General features: G+C 42.1%; 1 protein-coding gene across 1 annotated transcript; it reads left to right on the plus strand.

The window, feature by feature from the left end:
* The first annotated feature begins 1,016 nt into the window (after positions 1-1,016).
* LOC147653907 (uncharacterized) lies at positions 1,017-22,870 on the plus strand. Its single transcript, XM_086879623.1, has 3 exons — positions 1,017-1,167; positions 2,738-2,843; positions 20,553-22,870. Exons 1-3 carry the CDS (start codon positions 1,017-1,019, stop codon positions 20,623-20,625), a joined length of 330 nt encoding a protein of 109 aa, XP_086735749.1. The 3' UTR covers positions 20,626-22,870.
* Positions 22,871-23,151: the final 281 nt, after the last annotated feature.

The raw sequence follows: 23,151 nt of genomic DNA on the forward strand, positions 1-23,151 counted from the left end.
AAAAATATACAAACTCAAGAATTTAAATACATCATATGTTTCCAAGATCCAAATTCATCCGGCAAAAGACAGAGAACGAGAGACGTGCTGATAGGGATGGGCTGCTCTTCCATCAGCACGAGAGCTCAGACAGCATGTGCACAACCTCAAGTTCAGCTGCAGTTTTAGTTACAACACAGACATTTTCCTAACACTTTTTTGTATTTACCTGCTTGCTCGTCTCGAATTTTTTTAAGCATCGCAACCCAAATTTTTAAGAGCCGACCGCCTCCCGCTAGGTAATGTCTCAACGCCAGCTGTCAGAGACCCATCAACAACTGGGCTTCCAGCACGTTCCTGAACATGTAAATTATTTGTAGCGGCCGAGACTCCTCGTTTGTTGGGGCGGCAGAGCGGGGAGGCACTCGGAGCTCCTGCAGCGCCTGGCAAACGCCTCCCGGCGCTCGGGGGCTGCGAGCATCCCGGCGCTCGGGGGCTGCGAGCATCCCGGCGCTCGGGGGCTGCGAGCATCCCGGCGCTCGGGGGCTGCGAGCATCCCGGCGCTCGGGGGCTGCGGGCACAGGTGGGACGCGGCCCCGCTGTAGCAGCGCGGCCGCCGCGGGAGCGTCACCGCCACCTCCTCCCTTCCTCCGCAGAGCCCGAGCCCGCGGGCGGCTCCGGCGGGAGCCGCAGAGCCCGGCGCTGGCGGAGGCCGCTGCGGCGAGCGGGGCCGGAGCGGGGGCGGCTCCGGCGGGGCCGGGGCGCGGACAGGTGGGTGGCGGGCGGTGCGAGCGCGGCGGCGGCGGCGGGGGCGGGGGCGGGCCGGCCGTGGGCAGGCGGATGCCGAGCCCCCCGCACGGCAGCAGCAGCGGCAGCAGCAGCAGCAGCGGCGGCGGCGGGAGCCCCGGCCCCGCGATAAAAAGGGAAGGGGCCGGAGGTGCGCGCTGCGGGTCCGCCCGGGCGCCGTGCGGCAGAACGTGCCTGGAAGGGATAGAGGCAGGATAAGGCGGCGGGGGAGCGGGAGGCTGTGCCCAGCGATGAGCCGCCTCCCCTCGCTCGCTCCCGCCCGCCCTCCCGCAGGAATCCCGGGCGGAGCGGCGGCAGCCGGGACGGCGGCGCGGAGCGAGGGAGCCGCGCCGGCGAGGAGGAGCCGCCGCCTCATCCTGCGGCACCGGCCCGGCAGCGCAGGTGGGTGGGCAGCGGCCGCTCCCGGCCGGGGCCGTGACCCCGAGCCCCGGCACCGGCCCGGGGGAGCCTGCGAGCGGCTGGGCTGGGGGCTGATGGCTCCGGGGGGCTGGGGGCTGATGGCTCCGGGGGGCTGGGGGATGATGGCTCCGGGGGGCTGGGGGATGATGGCTCCGGGGGGCTGGGGGCTGATGGCTCCGGGGGGCTGGGGGATGATGGCTCCGGGGGGCTGGGGGATGATGGCTCCGGGGGGCTGGGGGCTGATGGCTCCGGGGGGCTGGGGGCTGATGGCTCCGGGGGGCTGGGGGCTGATGGCTCCGGGGGCCGCGGGCGGTGCCCGGCTGGGATGGTGCCCGGCTCCCGGGGGGCTCCCTTGGCCGGGGGAGCCTCTCCCGTCCGGGAAGCCGACAGGGTTACCTGGACCTGTGCTGCGGGACGCGGGCAGGCTCGCCGGCGCTTGGGAATTTTATTTCTTTATTATATCATCTTCGGGGTTTTTGTCGCTTTGGGGGTTTTTTTTCCTAAGACCAACTTGTTCTTGGAAATCGCCCGCGATTTCGGTTTCTGTTGCAGTGTGGGGCTGCCGGTGGCAGCTGCGGGTGTCGCTGCCGTGGGGCAGCGCAGGCTGCCCGGAGCCTCCCGTGCTGCGGGGACCCGAGTTTGTTTCTGGCCGCTCCTGACTCCGGAGCGTTTTTCCAGGAGCCTTCGGGCTCCCGCTTCCAGGGGTGGTGAGCAACCCTTAACTGGAGGAAAGGAGAAGGCATGTGCGTGCAAAAGCCGGGTTTCCCCCCAGAGCTTGTACTCCGAAACTTCGCTATTCGGTGAAATTCTGAGCACCAGGAAGCTTTGGTTTTTCCAGGAAGGCGTGAATATTCTGGGGTTTTTTTCACATTTTCAGGGAAGGATTAATGTGAGAGCTCCGGGTACTGTGTTTAGGTCTTATTTTGTTGTAAATGGTTAATTTGGCAGGATCTGTGGTTTATTGCTCTAAGTGCAGTGAGCCTGGAATAAATGGAATGGTTCTCATTGAATAGAAAAGTTCAAGATCGCTACTCATTCTATCAGATAATCTTTCAAGTACCAGCAATTTTTATTTGTATGTATTTCCTTATAACCTCTATAAGGTAACTAAGCTGAGCATGGATATTATGTTTCTGTAAAACTGTTCATTTTTCAGACGGAAGAACAAATACAATTAGGGTTTTTTTGTATTTACCAAGTAATTAGGTGCAGATGTTTTTGCACTGCCACTTCAAAAGTCACCTTGCTCTGTCAAGGTTATGATGTGTCCACCAAGCAATGAAGATAAAATAAAATTCTGCAAAGAGTCTGAGAGTTTTTAATGTCCTCTTGGCTTAAAATGAGTTGGGATTGTTTGGTGGTAATTTTTCTTTCTTTTATCCTTAAACATATTAAAGAGAAAAATGAAAATAACTTATTTTGAATATCTAAATGCTCCTTTTACAAAAGGGGACGCTTTAGAACGCTTGTCTACAAAAAGAAGTGAGCTGAAACATTGTGCTAATAGGATTTGCAGCATAAAATATGGCTAATTTCTCTTGTATGACTACAGGTGGCAGTGTAGAAGCCAAGAACAAAAATTGGCAGAAATTGTGTTCTGTGTACGAGAATATGAAGAGTGTACTCATGACTAAGCACAGGAACCTGGAAAACCACAGGTATGTGAAGTGATTCATCCAGCTGCCTATGGTGCTCCCGGTATTTACTGTATTCTGATATTCCTGGCTCAATAAGTATTTTTGGACCAATTATCACTTAATGTGTTCACAGTAAGAGCCTAATCAAAATGTCATGGAAAAATCTATATTTGACTACTAAAAGGGGCAAAAATACTTTGAAGGCAGTGTGCAAGGAGAGGTGGGATTTTCCTACTTTTTATGGTTTATTGTAACTATTGAGAATTGGAGTACTAAGTAGCCTGAAGTTTTGAGGTTTTTTTTTTAATCTCTTTAAATAAATGGATTTTATATTGGTAAACCTAGCAGCAGTTACAGGCCTGAATATCCTTGAAAAGGAGAAACTTAAGATGCAAGAGACAACTTTGCACATCTGGATGTTTTTGGTGTCTTATCAGTAATGATTTTAATGAGCATTGAAGAATTGAAAGCATGAGGAAAATTGCAGAATTAAGAAGATGTAATAAAGAATTACATGTTGTTTCAAATAAGTGTCCAGTGGAGATATGTATACCTTGTTAAGGGTTAAATCTTGTAAAATTTAAAAAAAAAAAAAAAAAAGACAACACTGTTTTCAATTAAGAAATAAAAGTAAAAATAAGCAGTATGCAATAAGAGCTCAAGATTAGGTTTCCTATTTCAAAGCACAGGGAAATACTAGATTATTTTAATAATTATTTGGTCATTAATTAGCAACATTAGAGTAAGGCAAAGCTTTTCTTGCATGTTTACCTTGGTGTGCACAGCCTGTGGAAATTAGTCCATGGGTCTGCATTTCAGGAATCCTGGGAAGCCATGGAGGATGAGACAAATTCAGAGCTGGGGCTTGAGGATTTTTTAGAACTGATGAGTGGGAAGCTGTCCTGCTAAGAAACGTCAAAGTGGAATTATCACTGTGATCATGGATATATTTATAGTCTTGCACTTCCTTTCCTGGTCTGGGAGTGTAGTTTGTCTAAACTTTTCAGTTGCTCCTGAGAGAATGTGGTTCTACTGCAAATACCCAGGGATGACCAGGTCAGCTTGTGTCAGCCTCTCTGCAGGAGCTGGCCTTGGGCACAGCTTGAGTTATGCCCAGTTGCAAGGGAAGCTGCAGAGGGAATGATTTATTTTGCTGTTAGAATGGGCCAAGACAGTGCACCCCACAGGTGCAACCAACCAGATGTCACCGCTAAACTGTTAAATTATAGTGACTGGGCATCTTGAGATTATGAAATCCAAGTAGAAATGCTTAATTATTTCCACCCAGTGCTTAAAGGACTGATCAGGAAACCATAGTTCAAGTATGGCTTTGTGGGCACTCAAGCCCTGAAATTGTAAGGTCTCTGTAGAAAATCTGTGTCTGTGTTGGGGAACAGCAAGACCCTGGTTTTTGGTACATCATAATGCTTTCAATATACTGTGTGCCTCTGAAAGCTTTGCAGGGTATTCTATCTGAGTTCTTCAATTTCAAATGAAAAGGTGGCTAAATCTGGGCAGAGAGCTCTTCTGAGCATCTGGCTGTCATGTTTTTCTTGTCACCCACTACTTCTGAGTGAGCATCAGCACTAACTTCCATATAGACCAGTAGTTCTTGTATTATTGTATGTTACTGAGCAACAGGGTTTAAATATCCATCAAAAACTTACATTAATATCCCTGATAAAGTCAGTTGAACTGTTTATGTACTACAGGTCACCATGTGCTTATGGCTTTGTTGGAGTTCATTAGCTTGTGCTAACATGTTTAAAAGAGAAAATGAAAATGTCATTTGTCATTGGCACAAAATTTTAATGGGGTCCTCCATTACATCAAGTGCTGAAAATATTAAAAAAAAAAAAGGTAACTAAGCAGTGTGATGCTCAAGAGTTCAATTTACAGACACTTCTCTGTGCTAATTATGAAGTATTGACATAAATGAATGAAACCACTTGTTAAAGCGCCTTTTTCAGTGTATGGCAGTTATGTGTTCACAAGATGATTCATAACATTCAGCAATTTGTGATGAATTTCCCTGCCATTACAGGAGATTACTAAGTATCTGATGTATTTGCACTACACTGGGTTACGTTAAATTAGATTTGATGGTGGAAAGGGAACTAGAACCATTTTCTGTCAACTGAAAAATCAGGCCTGTTTTGTGAATCAGTATTGAATTTCTCTGTACTGTACAGCACAATTTATCCCTTACAATAAAATGCAAATGTTTAAGCATCTTGCCTATAAATACAGCAGTGACAGCATGTGTGTGTGTAAGCTCTCAAGACTTTTTTGTGTCGAAAGCTGTGTACATCAGAGCCAGTAAAATGCAGCAGACTTGGTGTAATTGAAAGTAGAATTCATAGTAAGAAATCTAAATTTGGAATCTGAATGGGTGAGGTCCCAGTTTGAATCAGCAAGTCTTGGTTATGTAGAATACTCTTTGATTTGGTGAAGGGTGTGTGAGTACAGCTCCCCTCAATAGTGCAACAGAGGCTGCATCTTAAAAAACAGTTCTGTGCTTCTGTTTTGAACTAAAAGTTGTGGCTGGTTATGTTTTGTTGTCCTAGGGAAGCAGTGTTTAAGGGCTTGCACAATCAGTCCTTTCATGCTATCATAAAGTGGCTGTGATCTGTTAGATTATAAAGCATGATTGCCCAGCAGTTATGGGAAATGTCTGTTAATGATACCAGAGTGTTACACAAGAAAAATTAAACTTTCTTACTCCTCCTTACTTTCATAGGATTGTATTGAAAATGGTTTGTGGGAACCTGAGGAATGGATTAAAGATGCTGAATGGAAGGCAGAGAAGTTATTAACATTTCCCAAAATAAATAAATACTTTAACCTTTCAAAAGCACCAGCTAGTCCAGTATTAAAGCTGGATTTTCAGAAAACCACTAGAATGGTTTTAGATTTTTAGAAAGCCACTAGAAAACCAATGTCTTCCAGGAGGATGAGGACAGTCTGAATTAAAGTCTCTGGAGGGAGAGACACCAAGTGAAAATTTCAATGAAATACAATGAGACTAAGCCTAAAACACAAGGAACATGTCTGAGGCCATTTAGCCTAGACCCTTTGGCTTCTCAGTCTAGAGGGTGATATCAGATCTCCAGTTAGGAAGAAAAAAAAGCATTTACTTGCTCTCAACAGTGTTAATGCAGCTGTTAAACCAAAGGGATAGTTATGACACTGCAAGATGCTCACTGCAGATTAATGCAACCGATCTCTTGTGAAAGTCACAACATGAAAAGTGTAAGGAAACTACTCTCAACCAGCAAATGTGTAAAGCAAACCTCCAGGCAGGTATTCCCACCTCTGTCTCCAGGGAGGCTGCCACTGGGATCCCATGAGGAGCTGTAATGCAGCAGGACATCAATCCTGCAAATGGGAAATGACCCTGAAATTGCATCCAAAAAAATCTCATCCTGTAGATGAGACCTCAGGTGATGTCCAGGTATCCTTTTGCTCCAAGGATTCCATTGCATGGTGTTGGCTCCAGGTGATGGAGAACCATCTCCTGCTGTGGAGTGTAACCCGTGCTGGAAGGGAGACTTTGGTAACCTCGGCTTGCAGCAAAAGGAGTCGAGGCTCTCTGCTCATGGTGGAGAAGTGCTGGTGACTGATCGAGGCTTCCAGAGGAAGCAGCACAGGAGTTGCTGGATAAAAGGTTAAGAAGAAAGAGCTGTGCAGCATCAGTCTGCAGTGTAATCCTCCCAAGGTTCTGCCTGAGAGCAGGCAGGAAAGGCACACAGGTCATGGTGATGCTGAACTATGTGGGGCAGAAGTTGATGAAGCTCATCCAGAAAACAGCAAAGGACTGCTGGAAAAATCAGGTCCTATTTAGGCAGGGGCACAGAAGGACAGGCAGGCAGAACAAAATGGAATGTTTCTATGCAAATGTTGGAAGACTGGAATATAAAATGGGGGGATTGATAGTTTTAGTTGTGCAGTGTGTTATTGGCAGTCCACATCTGCCACAGAGAAGGTGTCAAGTGGGACATTGATTAGGGTTCCTATGGACAGCCTGGTAAGAGAAACTGTTAAGAAAATGAAATGCAGCCATTGTGGAGAGACTCAGGAAAAAAAAAAAGCAAAAAAGCATATTCCTAAAAGCTGCTTCTCTGACTCTTAAAAAAAGTTTTGAGAAATATTTAGTATAGTTGGGCAAGATGTAAGGAACAGAAAGATACTCTGCAAAAACATGCTCAAAAATTTAAAAAGGTGAAATTCATGCAAAATAAACATGAAATATACAATAAAACAAATTAAAGCCTGCTATGTGATTTGTAAAAAGCAGAGAATCTTGCCATAAGTTCTTTCAAAGTGATCAGAAATGTGGTGGCCAATGGTCCAATAGTTAACTAAGATCTAAAAGAGCTCAAAGAACATTGCACCTGTAGCTGAAGGCGTATGAAACATAACAATGTTCACAGTAGCAGTGAAGCTGAGGGTGCCAAAGGTGATGCCAGTTTTTAAGAAGGCTTCCAGAAAGCCTGTGGGAAAGAACAGGACCACTTTGGCTGGCATTCATACCAGCCAGTTTTCTGGTAAATACAATGCAGAAGAGAGCTGAAGCATTCGTGGACAATTTGATGTACCAGGAAAGAGTCAGAAGAGTCTCACAGGTCTGGTGGAGCTCTTTGAAGGCACTGTTGGGGCTGTGAGTAAGTGTGATTTGGCTGGTGCAGTACACTGGGCTTTCAGGGAGTCTTGTGAGAGCGACTCACCAAAGGTGCTGAGCAAAATGAAACTGCTCTGACACATGAGGAATTTTTTTTTGTCCTAGACTGGTGGCCAAAGGATGAATAAATGTCCTGTTTAACAGGAGGGATGGAGGTCACCAGTAGAGTTACTCATGGATGTGTGCTAAGTTTAACACCCGTATGCATTGGTGATCTGGAAGGGAGAGTGCAGAATGATTCTAAATTAATGAGAGTAGCAGAAATGAAAGCCATTTATGAAGAACCCAAGAGGGAGCTTGTGATGCTCAGTAACTGGGGTTGAAGCTTGCTGCTGGGGCAATGAAGTAATGCCTGTGGAGGAGAACAATCCTGCCATTATTGAGATTGTTAGCATGGAAGGAAGCAATGTGGAGAGTTTATCATGTCAAATCCCAGCATTGATCAAGTGTTTGGGATTGATCAAGAAAAAAAAAAACCTAGGGAAAAATGGCTCATGGAGCAGAAGTCTGCTATGCCAGTTTGTAAATTGCCTGTGCTTTTGTCTTGGCCTCTGGGTGCTGTTCTGATCCCTGGATTTAAAGGAAGAATGAGGGGGGAAAAAGAAGGAGAGATAACAACTAGAAATGGATGGCAGTGATGATAAAGAGCAATTAAATAGATTGAGAACCTTCAGCCTGGCAAAGAAACAGCTAAAGATGAAAATGATAAAAATCTATATAGGAGTGTAATGGAAAAAAATGAACAGGGAATGTTCATTAAGTGTCTCTTGTAGTACAAGACCCAGAGGGGATCAAATAACATTATTAAGCGACAGATTCTGAGCAAGTAAGAGGTGGTATTTTTTTTTTGTAGTGCATAGTTTAGCTGTGAGCCACTGCACATACTGCAGGATTATCTGGGTGTGCAAAAGCATCAACTCTTGCTTAGAAGAACACAGAGCCCAGTCCCTGAAGGCTGCAGAGGGATCCCAAAGTGTCCCTGCAAGCTTTTCTTGTCCTGGTGCTCTTCCCAGACCTCTGCTCTCAGCCTTTGCTAAAGCTGTAATATGAGGATAGATGTATCTTTGGCCTGACTGAATGTGGTTATTAATATGTAAAATGAAGAGGAATTGCAGTGCCACATACAAAATGCAGACCAAATGTCACTCCAGATGTATAACAGAAATATTGGTGAGGAAAACAGGTTGAGAAGGACAGATTTTTATTTTTTTTTTCCCTTGGGCCTGATAACTTCCCAAAACAAAAAAAGTTCCGTTTTCTTTGAAGAATGTACCAGTCTTTACCACATTTTAGTGCTGTGGCTTAGTTGATATGGTGCTGATTGGCCAAAGGTTGGACTCCATGATCTTGGAGGTGTTTTTCAGCATTTATGATGGTGTGGTATGTGGAGTTTAATGCCTGTACAAGGGAGTTAAGATTCTTTGCTCTGAAGTATCAGTATTCAGCTTTACTTCCATCCCTGTTTAAAGCTGGACACTTGTTACCCTTTGCAGTTTATCTTCCAATGGACTGAATTAAAAAACTATGTGCAAAAATAAACTGGAGAATTTTGGTTCAGGATAAAATGCTTATCCAAATAATAAAATGAAAAATATGTGTTTTGAACATGGAAGATGAAATCTCTTTTTCTATAAATATGGTGAGGTTACACCTAGGTTCAGTCTTTATCCAAATGTATGAGGACTAAAGCTTTGTTAGACCCGAATTGAGTAAGAACTTGGAGAGCATAGGTGGTTAAGAATAAAGAATGACTTGGCCATTAGACATAGGAGGGAATTTAAACATTAAAAATATTTAGAAGTTATGAAAATAGGATTGTGTAGCCTTCCAGCCCAGTAATAAGTGAAATCTGAGTGTCCCAGTGATAAATCTTGGTGTGAACACAACCAGCCTGGAGGCACAGGACCAGCACAAACACCGTGCTGCACCTATTGAGCTGATGTTGCAGGGGACACTGAGGTTAACTCTAACCCAGGAATATTTGTCTCCTTGGGTTCCTGGGGTTGGTACAATAAATCAGCTTCCCCAGTGGGTGATAAGGAGCACCCCAAGCTGGTTTCTGCTCTGAATTACCTGCTGGAGGAGGTTTTCTCTGTGCACACTGGCTACAGACTGACAAGGGAAACAAAGCAGACTGGCCTCCCTAAGTCAGAGCTGGCCTTTGAATATTCCCATTCTATATGTTACTGTCAGATCTGATTCTTCTAGAGGTTTTAGTAGGTCACTTTTTTTCCCAGTGGTACTAAGATAAAAATACATGAAAAGACAATACCAGCTAAGCTCATTTTTAAGGGTTTCATGGAGAAGTGTCTGTTTCCTACTAAAGTTCAGATTGTCCCACAAAGTTTTCCATAGCTGCCCATCAAGCTGAGAGCCATATTAAAAATGAGAATAAAATATTCTTCTGTTTGGAGGGGAAAAAAAAAAAAAAAAGTAAAATAATAGATTTTTCTGAAATAAAAAGAAGAATCACTCGAAAAGATTATATAGGGTTTTTGTAAATTACATAATTTAGGAAATAGAGCCTGTTTGAAAGAAAGGTTTAATTATTTACCCCACCTAAGACATTCATCTGTCTCAAGAACAGGAGAAGAATCAGTCCTGTCATTAGCTCAGTTATTTTGATGATTCCCTTGAATGGTCTTCAGTTTTCCTGTTTGTTCAACAGCAGCAAAACAGACTTCTTAGAATAATTTTTTTTATTTTAATTTTCTATGATGGAATGTTATACTAAAGGAGAGAAAAAGTGTAGGAAAAATCTTGTTTTGCTCTTAATCTGGTAATTAATATAGTGAGGTAATGAAGCTGAACCACTGGCAGCTGGACACTGAAGGAGATTTGGGTCAGCACAAACCCAGTCAGTAAGGTTTGATCTTGATTTTTCCCTAAAAATAATTTGTTCCTAGGCACTGTGGAACTGAACTTCACTAGTAACATAGTCAGAGGGTTAGACTTTCATATCTATTTAAAATCATACTTTAAACTGTAGTTTGTGGTCTTAAGTAGTTAAGGGGATGCACCAGCCATAGCATATTTCCCAAGCAATTATTTATTCCAGGGTTGTCTTAAGAAGTGGACACTGCTGTATGTTTTTGTTTTCCTTTTTAATTGAGGGGAATCAGTAATTTGGAAACTCTTTCAGTTATATTTTTCTAATACAAGATCCTCAGAGAAAACAGGTTTTATGTTTGAGAATTTTAAAGCTTGTGCATACATACCTTTTTTAATTTTCCTTTTTGTTATCAACTACACTTGTATTTTTCTTTTTTTGGGGGGAAGGGTGCCAGGCACTGTAATTATTCTGATGCCTTACAAATAGTTGATTGTACTTGTTAGTTTTTATCTGGATGGTTCGTAGTGTTCCTGATAATTAAGGTGGCTGTGCACTATATAATAAAAATAATAATAATTCTGAAGTCAAAATGAAAGTCGCATGCTGCCTATTATTCAGATTTTGGTTTTATGAAGTCTGTGTTGCTCACAAAGAAAATTCTAAACTCTTATGAAACCTTTGATAAAATGGAAGCCAGGGCCCAAAGCAAACCAAAAATCTGCTTATCATGTCTCTCTTGAGCCCAGTGGTGAGGCACAGACACACTTCTGACATCACCTCCTACAGCCTTGCATCCTGCTGGCTCCTGAGAATGCACAGAAATTCCAGATCCTCTAATTTCAGGCCCTGGTACTGTTGCCAATTTGCTTTTCAACTTTCAGGTATTCCTTCTTTTCTCTTCTTTTCTCCTTTTTTTTTTTTTTTTTTTTTTTCCTTTTTCTTTTTTTTTTCTTTTTTCTGTTGTTTTTTTTTTCTTTGCTTTGCAGCAGTTTTACCTTTAGTCATCAAATTTATAGGTGGAGTTGTTGTTTTTTTTTTAGTTTTGATCCATCTTGGTGCTTCCTGACACATCTGAACATAATCTCCATGGTTGCTTTACCCCATGCACAAATAATTTCCAGTTGGAATGAATATTCAACAGTATATCAAACACACAGACATAACAATGCCCATTGACCCATATTGGGTTATTTTATGAAGTTTAAAGAAGTTTTTTGGGTTTTTTTCTCAGTCAGACCAAGCTGAGCTACCCTAAGTGGTGGTGTGCTGTGTCAGCTTGCTGGTGGCAAATGCCTTGAGAGGGTTATTCAATTTAATTTAATATATTATATATTAAATTAATTAATGTAATTTATATTATATTAATATTATTATATTAATATAATTAATATATTATATTTTTTGAATTTAATATATTTTATCTCACCAGATAAATATTCATATGATCTTTTGCAGAGACCAACCAAGTCCTGACAACTTCTTAAACTCTGTTTTCTCAAATGCTTTCCCATGCAGGCATTTGCCTGTTACATTTTTCAGCCTGTAAAGGTGTAAGATTTTGTTGGCTGTGGTGAGGATGCTTTTGAGCAGGGGGGGTTCTGTTGGATGGTTTGTGGAATTTCAAGGAGCTGCAGCATCCAGACACAGCATCTGCTCTGGGGCAATGTTTCCTCATCCTTCTTCATCAACCCTGTATTAATTTTAACTCTCAGTGAAAAGGAAGGTCAGGGGGACCTTAATGCTTCTACAACCCCCTGAAAGGAGGGCATAGCCAGGTGGGGTTGCTCTCTTCTCCAGACCAGAGGAAAAGGCCTCAAGTTGCACCAGGGGAGGTGTAGATTGGATATTAGGGAAAAAAAAAATGTCATGTTAAGAGTGGTGAGACATCAGAACAGGCTGCCCAGGGAAGTGGTGGAGTCACTGTCCCTGGAGATAATTGAGACATGGGGACACACTGGAGTGGTGGATTGGCAGTGCTGGGTTGTACTTGATGACCTTAAAGGTTTTTCCAGCCTAAACACTTCTATGATTCTATGAATTTCTTGCAAAAATATCTTGTGGCTCTTATTTAACAAGGTCTGTGAAAAGAAACATTTCCTCTCCCCTGCCCTGCTCCCCTGTAAACAGACCTAGAAATCTCAGCCTAAAATAGAATTTTTTTTTATTTTTGAGGCTGGGGGATGGAGGAGAGTGGAAGTAGTGCTTGTAATGATTTTTGAAACCTTCAGAAGGTAGCAGTCCTTCCAAGAAGTCTGCTGTAGCTCCTTTGATTCAGCAAAACTTAAAAACTCCTAAGAATTTGAAGCCAGGTGGATTACTTAATTAAGTAGATTGCTGATTTATGACTAGTTCAACAATTATTTTATGTTATTTCATTTTAATGATTCAAGTTAGAAGAAAGTTTTTCCCACAGAAATTTCCTTGTATTTTACTTCTCATTAATTAATCTCTTGGAACATAGTGAGGAACAGATCAAACCTATGGATGGTATAAAGCAGGGAAGATGGAAAATTCTTAGGTAGTTAGAATTAAATCAAACTTAGCTGTGATGTTCTTGGGGAGTCGTATGGTGTAAAAAAATTAAGTTTTAGAAAAGTATGTAGCTGTTCTAAGAAGCACAGACATTAAATAACTTGGTGAGCAGTGGCACTCAGGCAAGAATTTTGTAATTAGCAGTAAGAGTTGAAATTGTTCAGTGGAAAAGAGGAATGTGTGCCTAGATTTCATGTCCATCAGGCTCATTACATTTAATACAGTCAGAGGTAAGGACAAAAATTTATCAAAAGGTTTAGGGAATAAAGAACCAAGCAACAAGGACAGGCAAAAGAGGTAATGGCTGAATAACTAAACAGGTATAATTAAAAAGGTCCATTTAAAAATCATTCTGTCAAGTGTCTTGTTACATGATTCCAGTTTTACATCTGAACTTTGACTGCTACCTCCTTGCTGAAGATTATTTTCCTTTTATTCCTCAGTGGTCATGTGTTCCATATGTCCATCTAATTTTGCACATTTGACCCGGGGAATATTTTATTCTGAAAATGTTAGGGATCTTTAACCCTTAACCCTTCAACACACTTATGCAGAAGTGTGTCTAAAGATAAAAAGTTTCATCTCCTAGACCAAATGTTTCTGAAACAGCACAGGACTTTCCTTGAGTGGCAGCTGTGTGTTTTCTTGGTTATATGGGGAAAGAAATACTTCTGCCTTCTTGTTAAAGTTCATAGATGGTTTTATTGCCCACTCTAATTGTCTCAAATGTTCTTTTACTTTTGCCATCTCCACCCTGTTTTGGTTTAAGACCCTTATGAAGGAGCTTCTCTTATTTTACAAGCTGATTGCAGTTACCATTTAGCCACTTGGGTTTTCCACCAGCTCTGCTGATAAAGCCATGTGGCCTGCATGGCACCTTGAAGATGTAGCACATTTTTCTCTCCCAAGGCAGTCACTTTACTGTGATTTTTTTTAAAAAAAACCCACTTTTTGTCTTCTTTTTTTTTTAACACTGAATGTAGATCTCTCTCAAGCTGGTCTGACTGAAGTGTTCTTCATTATCACCTTTTTCCTCCCACTCTGATAAATCCATTTTATGCTCCTGCTTTGTCAGGCAAGACTTCCCCTCCCTCTGCTCCTCTTTTAGGCAGCGTTCTTTTCTGCTGGAGCATTAGTTTAAGGGTTTTAATTTTGATGACTTTGGTGGGGCATTCACAAAGGCTGTCCTTAGTCTGGAAGGAGCACTGACTGTGTTTCCTCCCTGGCTACTGGAAAATGATTGGGGTTTCCAGGGCAGTTCTGAGTTTCCACGTTGGGCTTTTTTTCTGACTTGCCCTCCAGAGGAGGCCACTGGCCCTTCCAGCTGCAGCAGGGCCACGTTTGATGGTCGCTGGTGAGGAGCTGGATCTCCCTGCCCAAGGTAGCTCAGTGCATCTGGAAAGGAAAAATAAGATGAATAATTAGGAATTACACCTTTTTGCTATGTTACAGGGTCTGGGATGGCTTAAACTCTGTACACTTGACACAAAATGTACCCTACAAGTGTTTCAGTGCTTGAGGTTTGTTTCCACCTTCAGTGGCTGTTGGAAAGTGCAGAATCCAAGCAGCTTTGCTGGAGGTTTCTCAGGGTGCCTCCCATTTAGTTGAGCTGCAAATAATTGGTGGCTGGTATCGTTTGCTTCATAATATAGTCATTAATTTTCATCACAGTTCTGTAGAACTTGTCCTATTCAGCCATGTAGAAAAGTGTGCTTTATATCTTGCCTGAACTGAAGAGATTTTTGAAGCTGGTACATGGATAAAATATTACGTGGTGCTTTAACAGAGTTGTCACTAATGAATTAATTACAAGTCAAGAATTTAGATATGAGGAAGAAGTTTTTTATTTTACTTTGGAGTGATAAAGTACTGGAATTGTCTGCCTGGGGAGGTGGTGGAGTCACCATCCCTGGATGTGTTTAAAGACTGGGTTTGGCACTCAGTGCCATGGTTTAGTTGAGGTGTTGGGGCATGGGTTGGACTGGATGATCTTGAAGATCTCCTCCAATCTGGTGATTCTGTGAATTCTGTGAATTCCAGATCTTGAATTATGTCTCTGTCTCTGTTCTTGTTCTGTTGAAATATGTGACTTCTATGGAGACAAAGCTGGCTTTGAGGCCTTGGAGGCCTTGCTCCTCATCCCTTTGCGTGGTTCCAGACTGTATTAAATCAAAAGTTAATGTTTGGTACTGAGGATATCCGTGATACTTCACAATGCATGGATTTTGGGACCTTTAGAAGTAAATGGCATCTCTGGTCTCAGGGAGCTTTTTGTAGAATTAGACACGAGACAACAGACAAAACCTTTGCTGTGTATTCTTTGGCTTTCTCTTAATTCATTATTTTCTTTTTACCATCATATTCATTCTCTAATCTCATTCAGAGAGTTTGCCTCCAATGCATAACTTGTGGATTTAAAGCTAAATTCCAAACTCAGATTTGTAATATTTACCTGTACCTCATGTAATTCAAGTAGAAACCCATTGATGAAACCTGAATGATTAACTTAATTGCATTTCTCAGTTTTTGATGTGAGTGGGTTTAATATTTGCACTTCTTGACCTTGCACTTCCTTTATATATTTTTTTGCTGCCACATTTCTATGTGCATTTTCATTTTCTTTTTTTTTAATGTTTTCATTTTCTACACCTACTGGGAGGGGATTGAGGGTCACAAAAGGATGTGAAGATGCTCAAAGAACCATGGCCTTGTGAGGCATAGAATTAAATTGTTTATTTGATGGTAATAACTTGCTTAATGCTATACCTAAAATCTACCTTTGGAAGAAAAATGTGGGGAATTCCTTTAAAAAGTGGCACAAAAGCAGGAAAGAAAGTTAGCAGACAGTGATTAATTGCTTTATTGCAAAAGGGGAGCATTTTGTGTCTCCTCTTGGTTAGAAATGAGTTGCCATATGTCGAGAAGGTAGAGACTGGCAGAAGACTTTCCTGTCTTACTAAGTTGTGACATCAGGAAATAACTAAATTTACCACGGGGAGTTTACCTAACTAACCACAGCCTTTTACTGATATGTTAACTTTGTCCTCACATACAAATTTTGAAATAAAAATGCCAGTACTTGGTGTGTCACTGATGGGAAGTAAAAGGCAATATTTTGGTCATAATTGGTAGGAGGTGAGACTGACATTCGCATGAATTTTCCCCAATTAGAGAATGAGCAGAAAATATTTCATAGAAATCAATTTATTTCTTAAAATTTCTGTCATGCTGACTTGGCATTTGTAAATGCTTGTTCTTTCCCCACTCATAATGCTTAGTGTCTGAAAGTGGTTTTATTTAAATAAGAAACACAGTATTTGTTTAAAGCATTAGATATTTTCTTTAGGTTTCAGTCTTCAGCTTTAGCACAGCCCTCAGAATTTTGTTTTCAAGGCCAGAAAGATCCTCATGCTGTCTTTTAAAATACCCTGCATGCCAAAGGACACAGAAATATATTCTGCAATGATTCTGCTGTGTTTAGTATGTTGCAAAAACTTAAGGGGATGACAGAGAATCCATCACTTAGCCTGGTACTCTGTTCAAGCAAATTATCCTCGCTGATAATTCATACAGACTTAAATCCTTAAGTCTCACTTGAAGACACTTTGGTTTTATCCCTTAAATCACCTGGGGCTTCTTCTATTTCATCTCCACTTTTATTTAGCACCTTCTGCATACAGTTCCAACATCTGTGTATCCTGGTATTGATCTCGCCATGCAGAGAAAGAGCAAGATTGGTGAGCTTGTCTCTGTTGGGTGTCTGAGGACTGCCCTAATCCTTCATTTCCACAGCACTGCCTGCCAGGCACATGTTGAGTGATTTATTTAGTGATCCTGCACCTCCATGGGAGCAGAGTCAGTCCAGGCTGTGGTCCCAGGTTTCAGACCTGCACCAGCTTTGTGTGTTCTCAGAGGAGTATGGCCTTGCATTTGAGTTTGCCTTCACCGTGGGTAGTTTGTGTCTGCAGATGGGATTTTAGGGAAATACCAGGCCTGGCTGGAGATAAATCTGCTTATATAGGGTGTCTGAGTCTTGTAACACTACTGTAGACCTGATTCTGCTGTGTGAGTCTTAAGAGTAAGAAAACAGTCCTGAATTGTGTCTTCTGTATCTCCCTGCATTTTGTAATTATTTGAAAATGAGTCATGTACATATATGCTGGCTTATCATTATGCTTTGCAATTAAGTCAAACTGTACTTTCCTCTTACGTAGGGAAAAACTAGAAAAATTTTACTTTTTTTTTTTTCAACAAACTCTAAGACCTCTTGGGAACTCCCCTGTTCCCAGCTTGCCCTTCTGCAATCTGCTTCTGCCTTTCTGACAAGTTAGATTTTAGTTTCTTGGCAGATTTTTCTGAAACCTGTGACTGGTAGTTTGTAGCTGAAGACAGGCAGTCTAAACCAGGCTTTCCAAAGCTACTCCTCTTGTGTAAATAGTCTGGTGTGACCCTGTGACTCTGTGCCAGGGATGGTGGCAATGGCAGGTAAAAGGGTCCTGGGGACTCTGTGCAATGTCCTCGAAGTCACAGCAGAGCTGCCTGAAAAACCTGGGAGAAGCAAGCAGCATTTCTTTCCTGACAATGTGAAGTGAAATGTTGGCTTTTCCATGAATAAAGTTGGAACTATTTATCTGTCTTGGGCAACTGACAAGTGAAGATCATCACAGAGCTGTTCAGCTGCCCTCACACGAGCCCTTTTCTGTCCATGTACGTGTTTCAGTAATGCTCAAAGTGGCCAGCTTTGCCAGCCACCAAGAATTCCTGGTAACAAGGTGAGCTACCAGGAAAAGCACTGTAGAGCTTCAGCCTGAAGACTTTTTTCATACCAAAACATACTCTCTATTCCTGTCCAATATAAACTAACCTTGGGCTGTTTGGCTGCTGAAATCCATATGTGGTCTTACCCAAAGGCTTCTTCGGTGCAGACCCTGGATTTGGAGGTGTAACCCTGTTAGCTGCTGCTGTTTTCCCTGCAGCCCCTCTGTTGTCACTCCCTGGATTTCCCCTCTGGAAGTTCTGTGGCTGCTGGTGTTGTCACCACCAGCGTAATTCAGTTTGTGTGGGTCCCTTCCTTATCTAAGCATGAATTGTTGCTGGGGGGTAACTGAGGCTGCTCATGAGTGGAATGAATTACCCAGGCAGTTATTACCCATTCCTGGCCATTGACTTCCCATCCCAGAGGGCAGGTGAGGATCCAGATTGTGCTGTGTAACATAAGTTCAGAAAATCTGAAGCTTTGAGAAGGCATCCAGGGTTTGCTCTGGCAGTGATGTGCTCATGGGAATTGGTGCTGCTGGGATGTGCAGAGCCCTCAGGGCAAATGGAGGGTGTTGTACATCTCATGAGATGTTCATTAGGCTGAGAAAGGAGGTAGAACCTCGTGGTGTTTGGCATCTTTTTGGGTGTGGAGCTTTGAGGGGCCAGAGTTTTTGCTTCCCAGCTGGTCCAGTTTGTGAGGTGGCCATCAATGCTGGTTCTTGGAAACTGGAGAAATGAGTTATAGTGAGAAAACTCCGAGTCCCTTCTCTGTCCCCCTGTGACCCAGAAAACCATTTTTTTTTGATGGGTGGGGGAATTCAGAGCCTCCACACCAGCTGCATTTGTGCTTTGTTTTCACCCTTTGGAGAAAGGCAGCAGAGTGGCAAAGCAAGAAACTGGTCTTGTCACTGGGGGCTGGGGAGGCACAAAAACCAATGTCCAGCAGAGCTGCACAGTGCAGGGGTGTTCAGGTGACACAGCCCAGAGTGACACTCAGCAGGGCACAAGGTAACCTGCAGTGCCTGGGGACCACAGCAGCTCTGTCTGTGTGTACTGGGTGCTCCTCTTACCGTAGGGTTTGTCTGTGTGTCTGCAGAAGGACAGGTCATGGGCAAAAGAAAAGGAGAAATCACCTTTCTGAGCAGCTGAAGGATGTGTAGGTTACCCAGCTGAAGAAAAATTGAATTTCTAGAGGAGAGGGCAATGGAAAAGGATAACACACAATGGAGGGAGTGTACATGAGCAACTCCTACAGTGTTAAATTGACTTGGAAATAAAAGCTATACCCTTTGAGTTAAGTTACTTTGAGTTTCTGAGACTTAAGTGTACAGCATACTAGAAATCAAAACCAAAAACGGAGTGGGGGTTGAAAGGTCCGACATGGTTGTGACTAAGGTGAGGTCCATGTACAGATAATTAAGGCCTCTGAAAGCTGAAAATCAGCTGCAGAGAGTTGAATGGGTTGCTTCAGGTACTATTCACTAGAATACACTTAAAAATAATGAACATGTTGATGTTTTTTTGGCAAAGTGAAGAGCTTGTTTTGGAGCTGTTTAAATTCATGGCGGGTGGGAGGGAATAATACTATTGTAAACGTCATGAAAACAGGGGAACAATGTAGATCTGAACTCTTATTCCCAATAGGTTTTTTCTTTTTTGTGTTCCCTGGTACATGCTAAAAATATTTTCAATATCTTAACATCTGCATTGTTATGAAATATGGCACGTCTTTGTTTTGTTTTCAGCTGTGTCATTCTTCCATTACATTTTGTTCCATTTGCTCTCTTCAGTTGGGATGTGAAGTCATTTTCTTTTGTCAGTTTTAGGCCTAATTGCCTTGACTCCAGAACTGCACTGTGCACCACTTGGAAGAAGTTATTTCTTTTGTTCTGCCTCAAAACAAACCCCAGGCTGTATGTTGGGGAATATGGATTGTGAAAATGTCTTGTGATTGGCAGAGAGGGGCAGAAAATGGGGTAAAAAGAAGGCAGTTAAGCCTCTTGAGAGGTAGAAAAACAGGAGGCTGAAGGAGAATTGGGTATACCAATGTATTTTGGATACTTCTGTGTATTAACACATCTTACCTCAAGCACAGCCTCATGTCCCATTGACTTGGTTGAGTTGGAGAATGGGATAGATGGATGAGGCAGACCAAATCTCCAGAGCTCCAAGCAGCAGAGGGAGATGGTGAATGAAGGTTGGAAGTAGTTCTGGTTCATGTGCTTCAATAGAAGCTGCAAAACAGGCAAGAAACAGGGCCAGGCTTGCTGTGAGCACAGGAAAGGGAAACTTTGAGTCAGGCTGGTAATGAGGGCAAGATGGCAGAAGATGAGGGGCAGCCATGGGGAGCTTGGATGCTGCTGCTTCCCAGAACATTGCCTGAAACCCCAAATTTCTGGGTTCTGCTTTCTCTCCTGGGGCACTGCAAAGCATGGCAGACCCCAGTTTTGGCTTCTTGGTTGACTCAAGCAACAGCACTGGGCATTAATGCTCTCACCCTCTCAGGTGTGCAGTTGTTGACAGATTGACACAAAATTTAAAAAGGAATTTGCCTGGTTTGGTTATTTTTTTCTCTTAAAAGTAAAGAAAAAAGTAACTCTTCCACCTGGTAGGTGACAAAGCCAGGCCACCAGGACTGGGAAATGCTGAAATCAAGGTTGCACCTGTTACTTTAATTCTGTTTTAATGGATGAGTGTGCTGATGCAAAATCTAAATAAATAGTAAGTATTGGAGGTTTTGTTGGGTTTTTGGGGTTTTTTTTTGTTTGTTTGTTTTCTGGGAGAAACACACCTGTGCTAAAACTGTGGTGTTCATGGGATGAATCAGGGATAGGCAGTTAATAAGATGTTCACAGATATTTCTGAGATGAATTTTTTTGCACAAAGCTGTAACAGGCGTTTGCCCTTTGCAATCTTCTCTTCCCAGGGGCTCCTGCCACCTGCCTCTGTGTGCCACTCCCCTCTTCCTCATGGCAGCAGCAGCCTCTGGGACTTGCTGAAAACCCCTGGAGGGAGGGGGTTCCCTGCTTTGAACCCTGGTCCAGAGGAGCTGCTGGGCTCTGCAGGCAGCCTCCTTTTACTGTTTTGAAGTAGCCAACACCCCACTAACGTGCCATGCTCTGGGAACATCTCATCTCTGAAGCTCTCCTGGTCACAAGAGTGGGAAGGTGTGACTGACAAGGCCATGAGGACAGAGAAGGGTCTCCTGGCTGAGGCATCAGGTGGTGTGAGAGGGAGCTGGGCTCTGGCATCGCTGCCTGTACCACAGAGCTCCTGCCTGAGGCTGTCATTTTGTGGCCAGCTGCTCAAATGCTGGTACGTGTCTTGTTTTCTGGATTTCCAAATCAACTCCAGGAGCCACATGGGCATTCAAAGCCAGTTTTAGATGATTTGCTCTGAGGAATTCAATAAAAGGCACAACCACTATTAAGGAGTAATAGGGAGTGAGGCTTAACTATTGAATAGATTACGTGAGACTGGAAGAATCAGACAGCCTGAGGTCTGGAATGGTCTGGTGTTTGAATTTTCAATTCCAGGTCAAACATAACTTGCTGAGACTCCCCTCCTCCCCCCCACCAAGTTTTTATGTTCCCCAGAGTGCAGTGCACTTAAACAGAAGTGATTGGAACAAAAAAGGCAATAGATGTGTCAGTTAATCTATAGCTCTTTTCTATATTAAGTTAGTTTTAAATAGCATTAAAGGCTCAGTTTAGTGAAGCACTTAGTGAGGCATCTAACGGCATATTTGAATTGAGGCCAGCATTGATAAACGTGGATACTGTGTGATAATATATTCCAACAGGAGCACAGCATCCACAATGGTTAATGTGTATGTCCCAAGCAGGGCTGTGCTCTTCCTTCTGCTCAGATTCAGGGCTGCAATTTAAAGCTGGTTCGTTCACACTTTTCTAGGTAGAATGGGATAAAAATGATATTTTTGTTTTTTTAAAGTGGTGGATTTATAAGCAAAGGATATTCTTTGACTTCCCAAAATACCTGCTGTCTGTCACAGACCTCACTCCTGCTTTGATTCCTTGAACACTCCTTTACTTTTTCACTGGGTATTGGATCACTGGAGGTCCCTGTACGAGATCCAGTTACAGAAGGTTTTCTGAAAGAGGGTTCTGAGACTTCAGGAAACTGGAAGGGGAAAAAACCAAATGTTCTTTAAGTACTTAATGTTCTTTAAGAACATTAAGAACATTAAAACCGTGTTCATTCTTCATTTATGGAGAAATATGTAAATTGTGTCTGGAAGGTCACTGTAGTGAGGCCTTTACAATTAAAAAAAACACACTATTTGCTAGTTAAAAATAAACAAACACAAAACTAAACAAAAACATTGAGGCTAAGACTGTCACAACTTCCAGAAGGTAGACCTTTGGACAGTTATCCTCTTAAAAGAAGGGATAAATATTAAAAGTCTCCAAAACACATGAAGTAAGAACAAGATAAGTCAACTTCTTGAAAGGAATAAGGAGGGCAATCAAGGACCTATCTATGTAAGAGACACAAGATGTATCTAAAAGATTAAGCAGATTTTTGAAGTCTTGTTAAAATCATGTCAACCTGAACCATTATAAACAGAAATTAAATGAAAAGACATATTGTTTTAACCTGATGATTCATTGAAAAAATATGTGCTTCATTTTGTATTTAATTCCTGAAAAAGTTTTCTAAGTTATTTCCTGTTACTTGTGGCAAGACCACCATGGCAAAATGTTATTTAAAATGTTGTAAATTCTTCATTAGTTTATAGGAAATAGATTTTTTTTGAAAGTATGTTTGCTTTAGCCTTGTGGATTGAGTTATAATTTCAAATTTAAAATAATTCTCCATGATTATATTTCCTTTAGGTCTCTCTGTAAATCAAATCAAGAGTCAGAAAATGACAGTTTTCTAAATGAGGATGCTACATTCTATAAAACAGCATCTTTAGGATACGAGAAAATTTACCCAAAGTGTTTACATCCAAAACAAAATAGCTGTTATGTGCAAGGAAGTGAATATTTGATTATTTTACAATAAAATGTAATTGCATTTGTTGTTAAGAGACCAGTGAAGTGGATACATTTAGAAAACCTGTGATTGGAGAGAATGGCATTTCCCATTGTACCCTCATAAAACTAAACGAAGCAAATAATGTTTGGTTTTCATGATGCATTTGATCAGCGTGTTAAAATAACATTCTTTGAATTAGAATTTAATAAAATTATTACCACCCTCATTTATGGAAAAAGAAAATGTCTTTTTTTTTTCCCCTTCTTTTGTGATCATCAGTTGAAACATTCTGTCTGGAAATTCTCCTCCAAATTGAGCTGATAAAATACAAAGTACTGTTTTAGTGTACAGTGATAGGGCACTTTGCTAGTTTTAAGTCTTAATTTTGAAGTGCTCTGGTGACAAAAATAATCATATTTTCTGTATTTATGCTAATCTTCCAGTGAACATAGCTAAATAGGAGCCCCTAGTTTCAAATTTCCACCTTTTTCTTTAAAAAGAAAACCTTAGTAAATTTTATCTAA

This window comes from Cyanistes caeruleus, chromosome 3 (genome assembly GCF_971803275.1).
Source record: "Cyanistes caeruleus chromosome 3, bCyaCae1.hap1.1, whole genome shotgun sequence".
In the NCBI taxonomy this organism is placed as follows: Eukaryota; Metazoa; Chordata; class Aves; order Passeriformes; family Paridae; genus Cyanistes; species Cyanistes caeruleus.

Coding starts and splice junctions, on each gene's coding strand:
- LOC147653907 (XM_086879623.1), top strand. CDS start 1,017: ATGAGCCGCCTCCCCTCGCTCGCTCCCGCCCGCCCTCCCGCAGGAATC. Junction 1,168..2,737: donor GCACCGGCCCGGCAGCGCAG/GTGGGTGGGCAG, acceptor GTATGACTACAG/GTGGCAGTGTAGAAGCCAAG. Junction 2,844..20,552: donor AGGAACCTGGAAAACCACAG/GTATGTGAAGTG, acceptor TTCTCTTCCCAG/GGGCTCCTGCCACCTGCCTC.